This window comes from Lampris incognitus, chromosome 3, assembly GCF_029633865.1.
Source record: "Lampris incognitus isolate fLamInc1 chromosome 3, fLamInc1.hap2, whole genome shotgun sequence".
Lineage (NCBI taxonomy): Eukaryota > Metazoa > Chordata > Actinopteri > Lampriformes > Lampridae > Lampris > Lampris incognitus.
Window position 1 is genome coordinate 65184069 of NC_079213.1, and position 22865 is coordinate 65206933.

The 22865-nt window shown below is 44.4% G+C and overlaps 1 protein-coding gene across 1 annotated transcript in view; it reads right to left on the bottom strand.

The window, feature by feature from the left end:
* Positions 1-380: 380 nt before the first annotated feature.
* Positions 381-22865, bottom strand: part of mpl (MPL proto-oncogene, thrombopoietin receptor) — a 33395-nt gene continuing 10910 nt past the window's right edge. Inside the window, exons 7-12 of the mRNA XM_056276768.1 lie at positions 18479-18673; positions 9599-9741; positions 9334-9493; positions 3680-3761; positions 2983-3070; positions 381-2117 (exon numbers count right to left, since the gene is read on the bottom strand). Of these exons, the coding sequence (XP_056132743.1) occupies positions 1629-2117; positions 2983-3070; positions 3680-3761; positions 9334-9493; positions 9599-9741; positions 18479-18673 (1157 nt within the window). The 3' untranslated portion in view covers positions 381-1628. The remainder of the gene's footprint in view (positions 2118-2982; positions 3071-3679; positions 3762-9333; positions 9494-9598; positions 9742-18478; positions 18674-22865) is intronic.

Here is a 22865-nt window from a genome sequence, read left to right on the forward strand (position 1 = left end):
ACCCCACAAATGTGATGCTCCAGAAACTCAATCTGCTCAAAGAAGTGCCCATCCAACCAATCCAACTTGTGGGAGCTGCTTCTGGAAGCGTGGGGTGCAATTTCTCCAGATTACCTCAACAAATTAACAGCTAGAATGCCAAAGGTCTGCAATGCTGTAATTGCTGCAAATGGAGGATTCTTTGACGAAAGCAAAGTTTGATGTAAAAAAAATCTTATTTCAAATACAAATCATTATTTCTAACCTTGTCAATGTCTTGACTCTATTTTCTATTCATTTCACAACATATGGTGGTGAATAAGTGTGACTTTTCATGGAAAACACAAAATTGTTTGGGTGATCCCAAACTTTTGAACGGTAGTGTATATATATATATGTCTGGCTTAGCAGACAGTATACATCAAGACCCTGGTGGTACAAGTGAAACGGAGGACCCTGGAATTAGAGCTCATGAGCAGAATTTTAACCAATGGCATTTTGAGTTGTGTGTCGTCGCCTGGACTCACCCTTGTGATGTCTTTAAACAGCACCTCGAGTTCACAATCCAGGAAACGAGAGAAAATATACACAGAAATATGTGCAGTTTTTACAGACGTGCATCAAGCCATCTTATCCCTGTTTGGTTAATGTTACAACACTATGAACACAAGGTTTTTGTTTGTTTGTTCGTTTGTACACCGTGTATTTATATTGCGTTTTTCTTGAAAGACATGTTTCTGACCAATTTTTTCTCCTGGATCAACTCACAAAACTCTGCCAACTGTAGGAAGAAACTGTCCTGCGCACTCTGGTGCTTTAAATCCACCTAGTGGGCGTCCGGGTAGCGTAGCAGTCTATTCCGTTGCCTACCAGCACGGGGATCGCCAGTTTGAATCCCTGTGTTACCTCCGGCTTGTGGGTATGTGTCCTGGTCGCTGCACTAGCGCCTCCTCTGATCGGGGGGGGGGGGGGGGACTGGGGGGATTAGCGTGATCCTCCCACATGTTACGCCCCCCCTGGTGAAACTCCTCACTGTCAGGTGAAAAGAAGTGGCTGGCGCCTCCACATGTATCGGAAGAGTCATGTGGTAGTCTGCAGCCCTCCCCGGGCTCGACAGAGGGGGTAGAGCAGAGACCAGGACGGCCCAGAAGAGTGGAGTACTTGGCCAAATTCGATTGGGGAGAAAAGGGGGGGGTACGCTTTGTAACATCTCAGTTTTGATATGAATCAAATAAACCCCCTTTCTATACGTTCTATGCTGTACATCTCGACTTCATTAGACAGCATAGAGGTGGGAGGGAACAGGGAAGATAATATGATGCATGTCTGAGACTCACCAGGCGCCAAATGATACAGAGATGCTGTCCGGTGACGTGAATCCCACAGCAAAGTCATATAAGTCATAGAGGAGCTGTTAATACTTTGTTATAAAAACAGAGGAGACCATAAATGGATATACTATTTACACATACATTTACATTTAAAGAACGTGGTGGTGAATGGGTATATATGTATTTCATTTACCACTTGATATATACATCTAAATGGGAGGCTAAATAAAATCTCCTACATCTGTTGTGACACAAACATCTGTTGATCTCTTAGTTACTTTGCTTGAAAACACACACAATGTGACCTCAGACTTGAGATTAGCGATCTGTACCGGCTGCACACTCCAAATTAGTGTAAATGTTGCCCAATTGCGATGAGGTGGAAGCCCGGTAGTCCAGTCTGTCCACTGACTTGGCCAGCAGCAAGTAGGAATGGTTGAGGATGTCGGTGCTGATGCATGATGGGAAATGGGAGGACCGGCCAATGCAAGAGCAGCGACCGGCCATTGGAAGAACCTTTCCTCTCACCGCCAGGCTTTCGCACTCCCTGAACTGCTCGTAGATGTACTTGTTTCCCTTTTGACCGGGGACAACGTTGTAGGAACTCAGCGTCACGTAGTCTGGACTGACCTCCAGTCTAAGCCCCCCGTCGACCTGCTCATTGCCGGAGGAGCCTCTCGCTGGGGACAAGAGCTGGCCGGTATCCCTCGACAGCTTCTCTAATTCTGACACCTCCTCCTCCGAAATGACCTCCACCAGAGACGCAGGGGTCTCCTCTGAGCACTGCTTGGCTGTGAGCGAGGGATCCTATAGGAGCGAGTGAAAAAATCATTAATGTCCACCTCGAGGGGCAACCTGCTTTAGAAGAAAGAAAGCCACTTTATATTGTCATCATAGGTTACAACAAAATTTGTTCTCTGCATTTAACCCATCCTAATGTATAGGAGCAGTGGGCAGCTGCAGTGCCTGGGGACCAACTCCATTTCTTCTTTCCATTGCCTTGCTCAGGGGCACAGACAGGAGTATTAACCATAACATGCATGTCTTTTTGCTGACGGGAGGAAGCTGGAGCACCCGGAGGAAACCCACACAGACACGGGGAGAACATGCAAACTCCACACAGAAAGGACCTGGGATGGCCTGGGGTTCAAACCCACGACCTTCTTGCTGTGAGGCAACAGTACTAACCACTGGGCCACTGTGCCAGATACAGATGGTGGTCCAACAACATATAAATGAATACATACAGGTAAAAACAATAATCCATACATAATATACATACTGCCACCATAAAAAAATGACCCGAATCTGAAACCCTGACTCGGATTAGATAGTGGTGGTTAGGTAGACCTGCTCCAATAGCTGGCATGAAGTCATTCATTTTCTCATTCTGATAACCAGCTCAAAGCCAACGTGATGCACAATCTGAAATTTCATATTGTCCTAAAATTGCTAATGCAGCTTTATGAAAGTATCTTTACAGTGCACATTCCACAGGCATTTTCAATATTATGTCATTATCCTTGGCTTAAATGTCGTCCTGTGTGCGACTCGTATTGTCACTCACTTGGCGAGCCCCATAGCTGCTGCAGTACCCCCAAACGGTGCCCCAGTACTGTATCAGACTCGTTTCTGTGTGTTGAGGCAGTTGTACTGGGATTAACATACTTACCCATGTTTCTCTGTTGAGCTCTGTCAGAAAGCCTTGCAGGACCTTGTCAAGGTTGGGAACTGGTGGCCACAGATACTGCTTAAGGGTACTAGGAGAGAATACAAGTTGAAGTGAAGGTTTCATAGAAAGGTGTGTCACTAGAACGCTGTACATTCACAGCTTGTTTGCAAATGAGGTGCACAATTTTATCTTGTTAAACGTAATTCAAGCCAAACAAGACAATATGAGTAAAATGATGACTCAACTTTTTCTTTATTATTCTTTTTTCAGTGATGCAACTTAAAAAGTAAAGGGTAAATATTTTCCAGAACTGATTCTCCTGGCATTGATTTCTTTTCCATGCCAGTTGAATCAAATATTTTACTTGGATCTCAGAATAAAAAGTAAACCTGTTTTGCTTTCCCAATAGGACCTTCTTGACAATGTTTTGAAATGATATTGTCACACAAAAATGGGCTTATACGATATGTGAAGCCCCACTAAATATACTTTATATGCCTTGAGGAAATGTTAGATGATACCTATTACACAACATCTTAAGAGGTAATGATACAGCTATTTATCTATTTATTCATTTCTCATGATGATCAAGTAACTTAGGTCTACACTGGGAACAAAATATTTTAATGGTGTCTGATTGTTATAATTGCCGTATGCATGTCCTACATTTAAGCGGCAGACCAGAAAAGGATCCCACCTGAGGTACCTGCTGAACAAGGAGATGATGACAACAGCCATAACCAACATGATGACAGGGATACAAGCGATGAGCAGGAAACCTGTAGGGGATATTTACATTCATATTGATCATATCTATATCCTATCAGGGATTGAAAGGTATTGGATTGCTTTTTTTTTAATGTCAAAGTAAAAAAAAAGAAAAGTTTACATTATATCACAAAGTAAATTATACTATACTATACTATACTATACTATACCATCAACACTTTAAGTAGTCTCCATAGGACGCTTTATGTGATCTTATTATGTATGCTGTTAAGTTCTGCTATTTAGACCTGGTAATAACATGCGTCTTGGAACCCAGCCACAGAGGAGCTACAAGCCTGTGCATTTTTAGTGCCGGTCCCAAGCCCGGATAAATGGGGAGGGTTGCGTCAGTAAGGGCATTTGGCATAAAATCTATGCCAAATCAAATATGCAGATCATAAATCAAATTTTCATACCAGATCGATCGAGGCCTGGGTTACCAATGACTGCTACCGGTACTGTTGGCCAGCAGGGTGCTGGTGGAAACTATGCTATGGTTGGGCGAAGGAGAAGGAGAGGGGGAAGGCATGTCCAGAGGCAGCGGGAAAGGAGGATGGGTAAGTTTGTGGAAGTGAGAGTCGGAACTTTGAATGTTGGCACTATGACTGGTAAAGGGAGAGAGCTGGCTGATATGATGGAAAGAAGAAAGGTAGGCATACTGTGTGAGCAAGAGACCAGGTGGAAGGGGAGTAAGGCCAGGAGCATCAGAGGTGGGTTCAAACTCCTCTACCATGATGCAAATGGGAGGAGAAATGGGGTAGGGGTAATTCTGAAGGAAGAGTATGTCAAGAGTGTACTGGAGGTGAAGAGAGTGTCAGACAGAGTGATGAGTATGAATCTGGAAATCGAAGGTGTATTGATAAATGTTATCAGCGCATATGCCCCGCAAGTTGGGTGTGAGATGGAAGAGAAAGAAGAATTCTGGAGTGAGTTGGATGACATGGTGGAGAGGGTACCCAAGGAGAAGAACATGGTGATTGGAGCGGACTTCAATGGACATGTTGGTGAAGGGAACAGAGGTGATGAGGAGGCGATGGGTAGGTATGGTGTCAAGGAGAGAAATGTGTAAGGACAGATGGTGGTAGGTTTTGTGAAAAGAATGGAAATGTCTGTGGTGAATACATATTTCAAGAAGAGGGAGGAACACAGGGTGACATATACAAGTGGAGGAAAGTGCACACAGGTGGACAATATCTTATGTAGAAGGCGCGATCTGAAAGGGATTGGAGACTGCAAGGTGGTGACAGGGGAGAACGTAGCTAGGCAGCATCGGATGGTGGCCTGTAGGATGACTTTGGAGACCAAGAAGAGGAAGAGAGTGAAGGCAGAGCCAAGGATCAAATGGTGGAAGTTGAAGAAGAAAGACTGTTGTGTGGAGTTCAGGGATGAGTAAAGGCAGGCACTAGGTGGTAGTGAACAGTTACCAGATGGTTGGGCAACCACTGCAGAAATAGTGAGGGAGACAGCTAGGAAGGTACTTGGTGGACAGAGGAAGGAAGACAAGGAGACTTGGTGGTGGAATGAGGAAGTACAGCAAAGTATACAGAGGAAGAGGTTGGCAAAGAAGAAGTGGGATAGTCAGAGAGATGAAGAAAGTTGACTGGAGTACAAGGAGATGGAGCATAACACAAAGAGAGAGGTGGCAAAGGCAAAGGAAAAGGTATATGGTGAGTTGTATGAGAGGTTCGACACTAAGGAAGGAGAAAAGGATTGTAACCTCTCATTATCCCAATCCATAGTCCCGGCATGCTTTAAGACCACCTCTATCATTCCTGTCCCCAAAAAATCAACAACCACATGTCTTAATGACTACCGACCCATAGCACTCACCCCCATTCCCATGAAGTGCTTTGAGAGACTGGTTCTGGCTCACATCAAAAACATTATCCTCCCCACATTTGACCCACATCAGTTCGCCTACCATCCCAAAAGGTCTACGGAGGTTGCCATTACCATGGCCCTGCACTTTACTCTGATCCACCTTGAACTTAACAACACATACATCCGGATGCTGTTTATAGATTATAGCTCTGCCTTCAACACCATCATCCCCGCCAAACTAACCACCAAACTCCTCTCCCTTGGCCTCAACCCCTCCCTCTGTAACTGGACCCTGGACTTCCTGACCAACAGACCTCAGTCTGTTAGGTTAGATGACCACACCTCCTCCATCCTGATCCTCAGCACAGGTGCCCTTCAAAGCTGTGTTCTGAGCCCCCTCCTTTTCTCCCTCTTTACCCACGACTGCCTGCCAACTCACCCTTCAAATGTTATAGTTAAGTTTGCAGATGACACCTTAGTCATTGGCCATATCTCCAACAATGATGAGATGGCCTACAGGGACGAGATTCAGCATCTCACAATATGGTGCACTACCAACAATCTGGTTCTCAATGTGCAGAAGATGAAGGAGCTGATCGTGGACTTCAGGAGGTCTAGAAGCTGCAGCCACTCCCCCATACACATCAATGGGGTGGAAGTGGAACATGTCTCCAGCTTTAAATTCCTTGGAGTCCACCTCAGCGAGGAACTCTCCTGGACATCAAATACTCAGGCCCTTGTGAAAAAGGCCCAACAACGCCTGCATTTCCTGAGGAAGCTGAGGAGCGCCCGTCTATCCCCCAAATTCTCACCAACTTCTACCACTACACCATAGAGAGCATCCTGACCATCTGCATCTCAGTGTGGTACGGCAACAGTACATCAGTAGACCAGAAAGCTCTGCAGTGGGTCATCGAGGTGGCCCAGCATATCACCGGTACCCAGCTCCCAGCCATAAGAGACATTTATCACAAACGCTGCTTTCGAAGGAGTCTCAGCATCAGCAGAGATCCCACCCAACCCAACCATGGACTGTTCTCCCCCCTGCACTCTGGGAGGCGCTACAGGAGCCTCAAAGCCTGCAAAACCAGGCTCAAAAACAACTTCTTTCCCCAAGCTGTTGCCCACCTGAACCTGGCTACCCGCTGAACATCTGTGGATATTTTTAAATATTTTTGTACTCGTGTTCTTTTTTAATTTATTTTTTGCTTTTGGTCTTCATCTGTTTATAGCTTATACTGTGTTTGTGTATGTCTGTCTTGCACTGTTTGGTGAAGCTGCAGCCTTTATTTCCTTTTTAACATGTGCCTGCACATTGTTTTTAATGACAATAAATTGAATTGAATTTAATTGAATTGAATAGTGAGCTAAAGTATGGTTTCATGCCATGAAAGAGCACTACTGATGCCATGTTTGCTTTGAGAATGCTGACTGAGAAGTATAGAGAAGGCCAGAAGGAGTTAATTGTGTCTTTGTGGATTTAGAGAAAGCATTTGACAGGGTGCCGAGAGAGGAGGTGTGGTATTGTATGAGGAAGTCAGGAGTTGCAGAGAAGTATGTAGGAGTGGTACAGGATATGTATGAGGGAAGTGTGACAGTGGTGAGATGTGTGGTTGGAATGACAGATGGGTTCAGGGTGGAGGTGGGATTACATCAAGGACCGGCTCTGAGCCCTTTCTTGTTTGAAATAGTGATGGACAGGTTGATGGACAAGATCAGGCAGGAGTCTCCATGGACTATGATGTTCGCAGATGACATTGTGATATGTAGCGAGAGCAGAATGAGGAGAGCCTGGAGAGGTGGAGGTATGCACTGGAGAGAAGAGGAATGAAAGTCAGTAGGAGCAAGACAGAATACATATGCGTGAATGAGAGGGAGGACAGTGGAATTGTGAGGATGCAAGGAGTAGAGGAGATGAAGGCGTACGAGTTTAAATACTCGGGGTCAACTGTCCAAAGTAACGGGGAGTGCAGAAGAGAGGTGAAGAAGATAGTGCAGGCAGGGTGGAGTGGGTGAGAAGAGTGTAAGGAGTGATTTGTGACAGGAGGGTACCAGCAAGAGTTAAAGGGAAGGTTTACAAGATGGTTGTGAGACCAGCTATGTTATATGGTTTAGAGACAGTGGCACTGACGAGAAGACAGGAGGTGGAGCTGGAAGTGGGAGAGTTGAAGATGCTAAGATTTTCATTGGGAGTGATGAAGAAGGACAGGATTAGGAATGAGTATATTAGAGGGACAGCTCAGGTTGGACGGTTTGGAGACAAAGCACGAGAGGCAAGATTGAGATGGTTTGGACATGTGTGGAGGAGAGATGCTGGGTATACTGGGAGGAGGATGCTGAATATGGAGCTGCCAGGGAAGAGGAAAAGAGGAAGGCCAAAGAGGAGGTTTATGGATGTGGTGAGGGGAGACATGCAGGTGGCTGGTGTGACAGAGGAAGCTGCAGAGGACAGGAAGAAATGGAAACGGATGATCCACTGTGGCGACCCCTAATGGGGGCAGCCAAAAGTAGTAGTAGTAGATTAACATGCGTCTTGGGTGATCCAATCACAGCTGGACAGCTCTAAGTACGTCAGTTCACGCTTTGCATTAGAATGCGTCTCGAGTCACCACTTGTGATCAGATTTCACTTCCCTGCTCTTTTTGCAAATAAACACATACATCTCTGTGGTAGGGGTTTCTGGCTTAGCCTCGGCTGCAAGCGGAGAGAGGGGGGCGTAGCTCGCGGAAGAGCAGACGCGAGGTGTGTCAAACTAACAACCAGTCCCTTATATACTGCAGTGAAGGCAGGTCCTGGTCCTGGGTGAAACACAGGGCTGAAGTTAGAGGGAGAAAAGAGGAGCCACACACTCTGAAAGGAGGGAGCGAGGAAACGGCTCTAGCACCAGAGAGCACCGGCCCATGCGAGTGAACAAATGAAAGGCACTATTAAATGATGATGAAGGAGTAGAAGAAGAAGAAGATGATGATAATTTTGTCATTGTACAGGTTACAATGAATGTGTTCTCTGCATTTAACCCATCATATTGTAAAGGAGCAGTGGGCAGCTGCAGGACCCGGGGACCAACTCCAGTTCTTCTTTCCATTGCCTTGCTCAGGGGCACAGACAGGAGTATTAACCCTAACATGCATGTCTTTTTGCTGACGGGAGGAAGCTGGAGCACCCAGAGGAAACCCACGCAGACACGGGGAGAACATGCAAACTCCACACAAAAAGGACTTGGCACGGCCTAGAGTTCAAACCCAGGACCTTTTTGCTGTGAGGCAACAGTGCTAACCACTGTTAGCCTGTTAAACTAAATGCCTAAAACCATGTCCGCCTTCATCTTGAACCCTCCCCGTGGCATAGATGTGTCACAATCACATAAATAAACACGTAAACACTACAGAAACATGAGGAGAGAGGAGTCAAAGCAACACACGTTTAACAAATTGAGACCTCCTTGCTCACTCCAGCCTCATTTCAATGTGCCGTCATGTTGTCGTACATAATTTGAGGTGCTCATTAAAGAAATTAAAGAAATCCGCCCATATCCCAACTGCACCTCTTTTTCTTTATGTCCATTCCACTTTGTTGTGAAGCAGATGGATCAGATCTCAAGACACATTGAGGAGGCACTGGGTGCATTCACACCTGTACTGATCCGTTCACTTGTGATCGGATCACCCAAGACGCACGCTAACGCCAGGTGTAAACATCCTCTAAGTGCATATATTACATGACTGATATAATTTATTAGATGATTAATGTGATTTTTGTTACCAATGTCACTGGGAATAGTTCCATTAAGCCTATGTGACCAGTCACTCCAGTGGCCTGCATAGATGGACCCATTAGGCCTGGCTCTGACCTGGACGCTGTAGTGACTTTGGTTCGGGACCTCCAGACACGTCTCCGTCTCCGGACCTTTCAGAGACAATGTCTGCAGGGAGAAGGTCACATGGAGGAGTTTAGGTGTAATATTGAGGGTAGACGTGGGTGGTTTTTGCCAGTTATTTTGCCTCAGCTGATAATACTGTTGTCTTACCATCCACGGGCCATCCTCTGTTGGCTGGTAGCTAATCTGGTACTGCAGGTGAGCAGACAGGATGTGAAGAGGGGCTTCCCACAATAAACACAACCTGCCTGTCTCCAACACAGCTCTCAGATGTCTTGGTGGGGATGTTTTGACTAAAAACACACACAAATAAACAGACACATGGCTGGGAGTCATGATCTTCCCATTTGCAGTTCATCTCTTTAGTGTATTTGTTCCATTTCCTTGGCTATGGAAATGCAACCAAATGCAACCAGATCTAGTCTTTGCACACCAATCTTAAGACCTAGAAATTGAGCTAATCAGGTCACGGTGGATATGCCCACCTAACATTACCAAAATTAGGATCAGATTTTCCCCCCAGTATCACCTATAGTAATACTGATAATCACATTGATATTTAACCACCTATAGATTTCAGAGCTCCGTTCATAATGAAACAATCACCCATGCTGCTGCATTGGCATCTTCCACACAGCTGAACTCTCCACAGCCGAAATTAAATAAAGCGATGCATTATGGTTTTACAGGCTTGAAATACTGCCTTGTTAAATAACAACCCGCTAACACTTCATAAAATGTTTGCATGGTGTGTCAAACAGACCGGTACTGGTAAGTATGCAGACGCATCATAATTCCTGCCTGCGTGATAACCTACACCGTCCTCCGTGTGTGGGGCCATTCACTGACAGTGATTGTGCCCCTGTAGGTCTGGATTTAGGGTTGACTACAACATGTCAGACCCCCCCCCCCTTACTCTGGCTTCCGGTTTGGCCAGCGAGCGAAATGCCACGTTTGCTGTGAGCTCCGGAGGCCCGTGACTTTATTTCATATTTCTATCGAGCAAAATCCTGTATTCTTGACATTCGTATTCAGGTTCACGTTATCGCAGTGTATTTCGACTTTTTGTTAGATTTTTTGGCCGAAGAATGTCATCTGGGGATGAAAATTCCGATGCTAGCAGGTCCAGCCAGGCACCTGCTAGCAACAAGTCGCTTCCCAGAAGGAAGACGGGCCGCTCGTCGAGAGAAGAGCAGAAACAGATTGAGCCGCTGGCCAAAATGATGGAGGAGGTACAGAACATGGTCAGAGAATTCAGAGACACGTTTGACGAGAAGATCAAGAGGCACATTGACCCGATTCTAGCCAAGTTTGATCAGATGGACAAGTGCCTCTCTGAGAAGACGCGTGCGCTGGAATCCGCCATTACGAAATGCGAGGAGTCTGTCGAGTTGAACCGAGCGGACGTGTTCGAGCTCCAGAACAAGGGTGATACCAGAGATGGAAAAATCGGTAAATTGGAACTTCAGGTGGAATATCTGACCGAACGCTGTGCTGATCTTGAATCGAGGTCTAGGAGGAATAACCTGAGAATCATTGGCCTGCCGGAGAGTTCTGAGTCGCCTCCGCAGCACGAGTTTGCTGCGAGGTTCCTGAAAGACATGCTGAACCTGACCACTCTGCCCAGAGTTGAGAGAGCTCATCGTGTGGGACGCGTGCGGAGCGGGGAGGAAGGGAATCGTCCCGCGGCCAGGTGTAACAGAGTTGAAAATGACCTCACTCAGATAAAGTGAATTCTCCCAAAATTTGTATTTTAACATGTTATTGTAATCCAATGCTTTTTGATGGTTTGTGTAAACCCCAGATGTTGTACCGCATTCACTAAGGTTAAATATGAGGCTGCGCGACTGTTTGTCTATTTACTTTCGCTTTGACACATTTTGGGCATTTGCGCTACCCGTACCTTAGAGCTAGACCATCTCCGCTGGAGGTAAGCAGGCTTTGGGAGCACTCCGTGAATAATTTGATATTTTAATAAATGAACATGTTTTTCTTTGCAAACTATGGGTTGGATATAAATGCATATAAGTTGTACTAACTAATGCTCTTGAAAAGTAACGATAGAAAGTGATTTGTAAGTGTTTTACCCGAGTTAAAGTATAATTTTGGCGGCAACCACGCTGCGCTGTGCGTTATGGAGAGCATTGTTCTTATTTTGGTTTTTATGCTATTTTAGACTTGTATGCAGTCGCGTTGCAGCAGAAATCTCATGGATTGTTTTATTTGTGAATGCAGGTACGTGGTTTATGTATAATGTAAATGTGCAAGAACTTGGTTATGAATATTGCAAGAGTCAAGAATTTCTATGTTAAAACTATACGATCACTCAGTGCGCTATGCCAGTGCTGTCTGTCCTTTTGTTTGGTTTGTTTTGTACTTTTGTTTACACGAAGATTAATGAGTTGTGCATTTTGATTTCCATGTAAGTTTAGTATGCTATGCAACGCATGAGGTTAGCCAGGAGAAACATTGTTTGCTAGCTCATGCACGAGAGAGCTAGACCATCTCCGCTGGAGACTTGTATGCAGTCGCGTTGCAGCAGAAATCTCATGGATTGTTGTTTTATTTGTGAATGTAGGCAATAAAAGCCACTGTTAGGAACCCCTGGTCTGAATCTCTATCACGAACACCTGCACAAGTGAGGGTCGTTACACAGGCATTACCTGCTCTGCCTGCAGACCTTCAGGGAGAAGGAGGATATTCTGGAGAAGGCGCGGAAGATGGGTGTTCTTAAATACAAGGGCGCACGGATCCACATCTTTCCGGATCTTTCTACCGTCCACGCGCAGAAACGGGCCAAGTTCGATGAGGTTCGGAGGAGGCTGCGACAGGACCACCCCTCCTTCAGATACCACTACAACTTCAGCGCCGGTCTGGTCCTGCTCCCCAAACCCGGAGAGCGTCACGTCTTTGCCGACCCCAAGAAAGCCATGCGGTTTCTGGACGCCCTGGGTCCAGCCTGATCTTGGCGGCTAATCTCCGCTGCTAGCTGCCACTGACCTTCGTTTGTGGACCTGGACTGACGTCTGATGCCGTTCACTAATGTGTAATTTTGCTGGGGTAGGTGCCCTGTTCTTGAGTTGAGGTCTGTGTGCTACTTGTAGTCGGCTAGACGGCTATATTTTTCGTTTCTATGTTAGCCTATCTAGTCGCTTTTTTTTTTACACATTAATCTGATCTAGGCCTAGCCTACATTATTGGACGCCAGTTTGGATAAGATTTATGCGCCATTTTAAGGCCGTCTTCAATGTCCTGAAGAAGTTGCCAGTTTAATAATAGATATTATACATATTATTATAGCCTACCTGGCTGTTTATTTATCTAGCCTAAGGTGTAGGGAGGTGAGGCTTTCTGTAATTCATTTCATAATACATTTATCATTAAGCTAATTTTGTTGAGTAGGCTTATGTGTTTTTGTTTTCCCCTCCCGACTCAGCCATATATTAGGCTATAATTCAATATTGGTCGCACTCCCTCTGGCTGTAAGCCTACTTTTGAATGTTATTATTTCCTGTGTCCTACCATGGAAGTGTGGTTTGTGTGATAGGCCAAACACTCATTACTGAGTAAGGTTAGGTTAGTGGCTTATTAGCCTAGGCCTATCAATATTTTCGTAATAGGCCTACACTTTTCTCCGCCTCCGCCTGGGCTCTAGGCCTATAGCCTATGGTTTTACTTTTAAGGTCGATTGTTTTTGGGCTACTGTTCGTTGTGGCCTAATTATCTACATATACTGTTTAGGCCTATCTTTTATGTTGTTTTTATAGTGTGGGGAGGTGAGGTTTTTTGCAATTATTATTTTTTATTTCATAATACAGTATTTTTTTCTCCCCTCCCGACTCAGGCCTAGCCATATATTAGGCTATAATTCAATATTGGTCGCACTTCCGCTGGCTGTAGGCCTACGTCTGAATTTTATTGTCGATGGTTGTTTTTGGGCTACTGTTCGTTGTGGCCTAATTATCTACATATACTGCTTAGGCCTATCTTTTATGTTGTTTTTATAGTGTGGGGAGGTGAGGCTTTTTGCAATTATTATTTTTATTTCATAATACAGTGTTTTTTTTTCTCTCCTCCCGACTCAGGCCTAGCCATTAGGCTATAATTCAATATTGGTCGCACTCCCTCTGGCTGTAGGACTACTTCTAATGTTATTGTCAATGGTTGTTTCTGGGCTACTGTTCGTAGTGGCCTAATTATCTTCATATACTGCTTATCTTTCATGTTGTTTCTTGAATATAATTCTGGTCGATTTGCTGGATAGAAGCATTGCTTTGCATACCAGTCACAGCCTAGAGAAATGCAGGAACATCTCTATGCCTGTGTGCGCAATGGGGTTAATGTTATGTGGGTGGGTTTAGTTGGGGGTTTTTTTTTGTTACTGTTTTCATTGATGCATCTTTCACTCGGACGAATGCCAGGTCAATGGTCTGTCTAGTCAGCCGTTTTTACACTCTCAGCCCATGGCGTTTCTAACGTTTATTAGCCTTAATGCCAATGGTCTGAATCACCATAGCAAGCGTGTTGCACTGATGGAGGTGGTTCGTAAGAGGGGGGCAGACATCATCCTTTTACAAGAAACCCACAGATTATCCTCTGATGTGAACGGACTAGCTAATAAATATTTCAAGGTTGTGGCATCATCGTGCGCAAACAGTAGAACGAGAGGGGTAGCGATACTCTGCCGCCGCAGATTAAATATGGTTGTGAATGAGTGTTTCTCTGACGAGTCGGGTAGGATAACTTTGGTTAAGGTTTTTGTTGAAGGGCAGTGTATTGCTCTTCAATCTACTTACTGTCACTATGTTAAAATATTCCGATTGTGCTTTCGTTGTGGGGGCCGATTTTAACGCGGTCATGAATAATGTGCTGGACAGGTCAGGGAGTAGTGCATTGCATGACCAAAAGGCGGCCTCTGATATACTCGTAAGGTGGGCTGATGAGGTGGGTGTGATGGACCTTTGGAGAAGGTTTAATCCATCTGCTAAGGACTTTTCATTTTATTCAGCAAGGCATAAGTCCTTCTCGAGAATCGATTATATTTTTGTTTCGCAGGGCTTATTCCAAAATATTGATAATGTTATACTTGTCCCCATGACCCTTGTCGATCACAAAGCAGTGTTAGCTAAGGCCTCTATCCGCCCTTCTTTAAACAAGGCCCCTCGCTGGCGCTTCAACACCTCCCTCCTGAATGATGAGTCATTTAAGACACAGTTTGTGGCTGCTATGAAAGACTTTTTAGTTATTAATGTCGGATCAGTTGGTGACCCAAGGATTCTTTGGAATGCGATTAAGGGTTTTATTTTGAATAATACTACAGTATATATTTCGACTCTAAGTAAGGCGAGGGCTAGGAAGCTTTGTGATCTTGAAAATAGGTCCATCGCTCTGGACAGTCAGTTACAGGCCAAATACAGTGACAGCACAGCCTTACAGCACATTTTAGTTAAAAAAGAAATAAATTCCTCCTTAAACGAAGAGCTGAATTCCAAATACACCGCACAAGGCAGTTTTATTATTTTAATGGGGCAAGGCCGAGTCATCTGCTTGCCATGCGTTTGAAATCTAATGAACATTTTGTTGATATTTCTACTGTCAAGGATGCTGATGGCATAGTCAAATCTGATCCTGTGCAGGTGAACAAGGTATTCCAGTCCTTTTATGTAGACCTGTACGCCTCTGAGGTTACTCCAGATGCAGCCAAGCATAAAGATTTTCTAGACAATCTCGTACTACCTCGTCTCACAGAAGAGGAATCTGCCTCACTGAACTCTCCTGTCACTCTGGATGAGTTGAAGGAGGCGGTTAAGGCTATGCGCAGAGGCAAATCGCCTGGGTGTGATGGCATCCCCCCCGAATTCTATTTAACTTTTTGGGAAGTTCTGGGTCCACACCTTCTCAACATGATATTGTTTGATATGAAGGGCCTCTCGCAAGGGATGTGAATATTGCTATTATTTCATTATTATTGAAGAAAGGCAAAGATCCCACTGAATGTGGCAATTATAGACCTCTTTCTCTGCTCAATGCTGATAAGATTTACGCTAAAACTTTAGCAGGCCGCCTCCAGAATTATATGCTTAAGTTAGTACACTGCGACCAGACTGGGTTTATCAGAACAAGGCTGGCCTCTGACAATGTCAAACGTTTGCTCCACATTATTGACAAAGCTTCTAGCATTAGAACGCCTGCTGCTGTGCTGTCACTTGATGCTCTTAAAGCTTTTGACCGCCTTGAGTGGTCTTTTCTCTGGTCTGTGCTGGCTGCCATGGGTATCGGTGATCCCTTTATTAATATGATCAGGGTGATGTATTCTAACCCTACTGCTAGAGTTCTAACCGGGAAGACTTCTTCACCCTTGTTTGATATAGCCAGGGGCTCCAGGCAGGGTTGTCCCCTTAGCCCCCTGCTGTTTGCGCTCTCACTGGAACCCCTAACACAGACTATTAGGCAGTCTGATCTCGTTGTTCCCCTCGTGCTCAATGGTACCTCTCACCTTATTTCGTTATACGCGGACGATTGTCTCCTGTATGTAGCCGATGCCCCCAAATCAATTCCTCCTCTCCTGGATATTTTTGACCAATTTAGTTCCTTATCGGGTTACAGAATTAATTGGACCAAATCAGCGTTATTGCCCCTGAACGAGGCCATGCGTTCGGCCGTACTTCCCCCGCTTGTTCCGATTGTAAGCCACTTCAAATATTTAGGGATTGACATCTTTCCGTCTCTGACAGTCACAACAAAATCTAACTTCGACTTGACCTTTAAGAAGGTCTCTGAGGACATGATTAGATGGGCTTCAATGCCCAATTCCATTCGTGCTAGGGTTTCCATCGTCAAGATGAATATATTGCCGCGGGTTAATTTTGTTAGCTCTATGCTCCCTCTTCCGCCCCCTCCTTGGTACTGGGATAAACTCCATTCAGCGATTACCAAATTCATCTGGAAGACCAAGCCTCCTCGCCTCAAACGCACGACCATGAATCGTAACAGATCAGATGGTGGCGTTGCGCTCCCTAACTTAAAGTAATACTGTTGGGCCTACACCTTGCGTTCACTTACGACCTGGCTCGATCCTGGTGCAGAGGTCGCGTGGAAATCTTTGGAAGAAAACTTGGTTCACCCCATACGACTAGCAGATTTACTGTTTTCTAATATTTCTACTGCCCAGTGTAGGAAACGATTTGGCCCCATTATATCACACCTGGTTGCGGTCTGGAGATCTGTGGAGTCGGCATGTAAGATCACCGCTAAGTGGAACGTTTGCTCTCCTATATTTTACAACCAAGGTCTCCTAGTTGATCGTCGTCCTATCCCGCATAATAGCTGGTCCAGTAGGGGTGTACACTCTCTTGGTAATTTGTGTGATGACCGTGGTCTGCGTTCTTTTGAGGATCTCAGGAATCAATATGATTTACCGACCTGGTCTTTTTTTTTTCTATCTTCAGTTGAGGGCTTCCATGAAGGCTCACGGGGTGCCGTGGCTCTCTTCTCTCCCAGTGCATCCACTTTATAGAATAATTAGTGAAAAGCTTAGTACTAGGGGTTTAGTTTCTGTGCTGTATGGCTTTATCCTGGAAAGAACATACAAACCCCTTGCGCTGGGCACAATTTAGAGAACAGATGTGCCCGATCTGGATACTGAGTTCTGTTAGGAGACGGTGTGGTCTAGTATTCTCTTAGCGTCTAGGAATCCAGATCATCAGCAGATACACTATAATTGTATACATCGGACATATCGCACCCCACGACAGAGGTTTTGTATGAAACTTGCTGATAGCCCAAACTGTACATTTTGTTCACTGAATGTGGTTGGAACCTTCTTTCATATGGTCTGGGAATGTCCAAGGGTGAAAGGGTTTTGGGAAATGGTTGCTGATAAATTGTCCCAATTTTTGTCGATTACTGTACCCGCTGAGCCTGCGGTATTACTTCTAAATGACTTCTCTGCACTACATGTACCACTAATCAAGCAGCGCATATTGCTTGCGGGACTCACAGCAGCCAAGAAGATGGTTGCTATGCGTTGGAAAGCTCCAGATGATTTGTCATCTCGTCATTGGTCCCTCTTATATCTGGACATTGTATATTTGGAGCTCTCGACAGCAAGGATCCATGGAGCAAGGGCTGGAACTATAGACATGTGGAATTCTGTGGCCGCTGAGTTGAAGAACTTTATTAACTGAACACTGACCGAGTACTGTATGCTGTTTCTTTTTTGCAATTTTTTCTGTAGTTTTTTTTTCTTTTCTTTTCCCTTTTTTTTCTCGTTTGTGGGTGGGTTTTTGTTTGCATTATTGTTCATTTGTGTGTCTTGTTTAAAAAATGATAAAATAAAAAATATTTGATCACAAAAAAAAACATGTCAGACCCCCCCCCCCCCACACACACACACACACACACACACAACATATAAACAATGTCAGCTAGCGGAGATGTAAAACAGTGATTTATATCATTTTCATTCTCAGGAGAAACTACAAAATAAAAAAGTCTCATTGATATGGATGTTTGTGGATTAGCTGTTGTCTTATACATATGCACACAATGGAAAACATCATATGGGACAATTGTTTGCATGTAAATGTAGCTTTAATGAAGTGAGCGTAGACTCATAATTTCTAACGTGGCTACTAAAATGAACATCGAAGGCAACCTGAATACTGCTGCCTTTAACAGACGCAATTGCAAAACCGTGTTAATGGTCTCAACTACAACAGACTGAAGTGGCTAGAGCGGTTATTGCTACCTCAGTAAGACCTCCATGTATGTGCTGAGACACGGCCTTGAAGGGTTTGGTAATGTATTGTCTGTTTCTCCATTTGATGGAAGCTAATGCTCACTGAGTAATATTACAGAGAGCAGAGCAGGTAAAAGCAGCGCTGAACCTGTCAATTCCCCTTCTCATTAAAACCAAACAAGTCACCTGCAACCTGTTTAGCATCTACAAATAAAGCCATCTCCTAACCGAGGGAGCATCTGCTACCAAGAAAGAAAGAGAAAAGGGATGAGAGAAAGAAATGGACTCACTGCTGTTGCTGACAGTGAAGGGCTCGGTGTAGAAGGTTCTGCTCAGGGGAGCCGGAGAGGGACCGGTGCCGAGTTTGACCTGGATAATCTTTGACCCATCCGCGTCAAAACAGCAGAGGTCAGTCAGGTTCTCCTGTGTCCAGCACTCCGTCCAGTCAGAGGTCTCACTATCAGACACGTCACAGGAGAGCCTCACTGGTCGGTTCGACGGCACAATATGTCATTTCAGAATCGACAATACAAACATGCCCAATAGTCACACTGTGAAGGATGCAACAGGAGGCAAACTGGAACCATCAGTCATTTCGGGCAAAAACTTTTTGCTCGACAGAAAACGAAATCTAGCAAGCTCCACGTTTTCTGATTATACTTGAGGAAGAATATTCGGTAACACTTTCTATGAAGCTTCCATCTATAACACCCTATAAGCATCTATAACGCCCTATAAGTGTAGCTATAAGTCATTGTAAGATTCATTATAACCATGTGTACGCCCTCACAACACCTCATATCCACCTTTATGATACATTATGTCAATTTAAAACGGATTTATGCATTATAAATATGTCATCATTAGCTAGTTTATCTGTCAAATGTCATAATACATCATAGCCAACTTGTTTCGCTGAAGTTTTGTAGAGATGCATAATGAGACTTCAGTGCTATTTCACAGTCTTCAGCCATAGCCGTTAGTCGTTGTAAAACACATTATAGGAAAGTATGGGCGTTATAGATGCAATAGATGCTTATAGGGCGTTAATCACAGAGAGGTGAATCAGTTCATCTGGACACAGTGTTTATGGAGAGAAACATTTCATCACTCATCTCAGTGACCTCTTCAGTCTCAACTGACTGCAGTTACCCCCACCCTTATAAACCATACAGTGGCATAATGACGGAAACCAACGATCGGTTTCATATGCAAATTACCGTGACCATTAACTAGGGTTAGAGTGGAGAAACTTTTATTTTTCTCACAGTGTTTTGTTAGATTAGAAAAGTTTCAAGCAATATTTTTGTGGTGTTATTTAGGGGGTCTTCCCTATAGTCCCCGGGTCCTATAGTCCCCGGGTCCTATGTTCCCCGCTTTGTATGAGACCGGGGAATATCGGACCTTTTTGTATACAGAGGGCCCTATATTCCCCACTTTTCCCCAAAAGGGTCCTATGTTCCCCGTTTTGTATGTGCAGGGAAACATGGGACCTTTCTTTATAAAAAGGGTCCTATGTTCCCCTAGGGCCCCGGGGAACACAGGACCCTATTTATAAAGAAAGGTCCTATGTTCCCCGGTCAGCAGGTTTGACGCTGTTTGGCGCAAAAAAAGTGCATTTTCAATAATGCATTATTTAGGGCAGATTATTAAGAAGACAATGAATCATACGATTTCTATTTTTATATCACAAAAACGAATTCACAAAGTCCAGGTTGGCTAAAGCATGTGGAAACTTTCGACACTAAACCAATTTCAACTTATTAGGCTATAGCCTATATTTGGGCGCATAACCCACTCCGGTAGTTCTCCGATATTTATGCGTGAAATGTGTCACTTATCGAGGAAAATGCGCCTCGCCGCCTACTGCGGGCGGATCGACCGGGCGAAATGTTGATAATGTTGAGCGACGTTGAGTTTATTGTCAAATCACATTTCGGTACCATCAACATTCATCAACATCCTCTGCCAATTGTAACACCCATATCTTCCCCTCATGAAGATTTGACCAATCAGTTCAGAGGCAGGCGAGGGATGTTGATGCGGGCGTTGAGGTGAACATACAACGCGTAGCCTATACGATCGACAGTCTCAATTCGTTCGAGCTGTCAAATATATAAATCCAGTTTGCCGTAGCATTGAACGCCAGCTGTGTACGGTACAGTACAGTACAGCAAGGTTATGAAGAGCTACCTATTGCTCATGGTAAGCAATACTTTTCACGACATGATATATCTATTAATTTCGGTTATTGGAGGGGCTACTCTCATACTGATGGGCTGCACACCATCTCTCACACGGCCCCTATTTAGAAGCGTAGCCCCGTTGTGACTGATGTGTCGTGTTACGTATATTGACCCACTCCATAGCTAGAGATGCTAGGTGAAAACGTAGTAGTGACCTACGGTCAATTTCTCCCACATTATATAGCGGTTTATTATGGATATGAGCACATTAGAGGATGTAACTGAAAGTATGAATCATTACAACAATTCTGGTATGGTGTCGTGTCGATTTATTCAGCTATTCTATCATAAAACTAGGCTACAATTTCGCTAGCTTGCTTGCCGTTGCATTGAACGCCAGCTGTGTACGGTACGGTAAATATGTGTATTGTAAATAGTTACAGCCTACTGCCTGTGACGTCATTGTCAGCTCTGGAAACCCAGGTTTTTTTTCATAACCTTGCTGTACTGTACTGTACCGTACACAGCTGGCGTTCAATGCTACGGCAAACTGGATTTATATATTTGACAGCTCGAACGAATTGAGACTGTCGATCGTATAGGCTTCGCGTTGTATGTTCACCTCAACGCCCGCATCAACATCCCTCGCCTGCCTCTGAACTGATTGGTCAAATCTTCATGAGGAGGCTGGGGGACATTCGTCCAGGTAAAGATGGGGAAGAAAGGGGAAGAAGGGGGGAGAAGAAAAGAAAGGGAGGAGGAGAAGGGGGAGGAAAAGGAGAAAAAGAAAGGAAAAGTACGACCAACGGCATCTTTCTGATAAATGCGTTGTTAGCTGTCGAAACGACGTCAGAAAACTTTTATGTTTTTTACACTTCGGACGGGATTCGATCCGACGACCGTCGTATAAGCTGCCTTAAAAAAACCTGGGTTTCCAGAGCTGACAATGACGTCACAGGCAGTAGGCTGTAACTATTTACAATACACATATTTACCGTACCGTACACAGCTGGCGCTCAATGCAACAGCAAGCAAGCTAGCGAAATTGTAGCCTAGTTTTATGATAGAATAACTGAATAAATCGACATGACACCATACCAGAATTGTTGTAATGATTCATACTTTCAGTTACATCCTCTAATGTGCACATATCCATAATAAACCGCTATATAATGTGGGAGAAATTGACCGTAGGTCACTACTACGTTTTCACCTAGCATCTCTAGCTATGGAGTGGGTCAATATACGTAACACGACACATCAGTCACAACGGGGCTACGCTTCTAAATAGGGACCGTGTGAGAGATGGTGTGCAGCCCATCAGTATGAGAGTAGCCCCTCCAATAACCAAAATTAATAGATATATCATGTCGTGAAAAGTATTGCTTACCATGAGCAATAGGTAGCTCTTCATAACCTTGCTGTACTGTACTGTACCGTACACAGCTGGCGTTCAATGCTACGGCAAACTGGATTTATATATTTGACAGCTCGAACAAATTGAGACTGTCGATCGTATAGGCTTCGCGTTGGATGTTCAGTTCATGAGGGGAAGATAATACTCACCGTTATGAAAACTGGATTTATATATTTGACAGCTCGAACGAATTGAGACTGTCGATCGTATAGGCTACGCGTTGTATGTTCACCTCAACGCCCGCATCAACATCCCTCGCCTGCCTCTGAACTGATTGGTCAAATCTTCATGAGGGGAAGATATGGGTGTTACGATTGGCAGAGGATGTTGATGGTACCGAAATGTGATTTGACAATAAACTCAACGTCGCTCAACATTATCAACATTTCGCCCGGACAATCCGCCCGCAGTAGGTGAGCTGGCTCGTCTGTGTCTGAATGTAATATAGTAAGCCTATGTTCTTTGGGCAAGGTCGTGAGTTCGATCCCGGGTGCCGCCAACTCAGCGTATGAGTAGCACATTGTGCGAGAAGTGCTGGGAGCTGAGGATAGGTGTTGTGTTCCGTCCTCAGCAGTCCATCTCCCAGAGGTCTAGCGCATTGTACCTGGGATAGACTCCTGCGTAAGCTGGCTGATACCGACAATAGGCCAATTCCGACCCACTTCTTCTATGTTCCCTAGAAAGCCGTCGTTCCCATCATAACCACACCAGCTTATTGGGAAAAGCATCTGACAGATATTAGATAGAAACCATCTGCTCAGTAAGGCCCTTTAAGCATCATAATTGTAATAATAATAATAATAATAATAATGATGATGATGATGATGATGATAATAATAATAACAATATAGCCTTATATTAGAAATGCTAAAAATTGGATAATTGAAATATTTATAATTATAAAGTAGGCTAATATAGCATGGTAATAACAATAAAATAATAACAATATCTGCCTGGTCTCTTAAGATTCTAAGATGCTGTATGCTACAGAAATAACCGGACATAGGCCTAGGCTAATGAATACGCCTTTTTGACAAAATATGAATGAAAGGCTAATCAACAACGCTAAAGCTG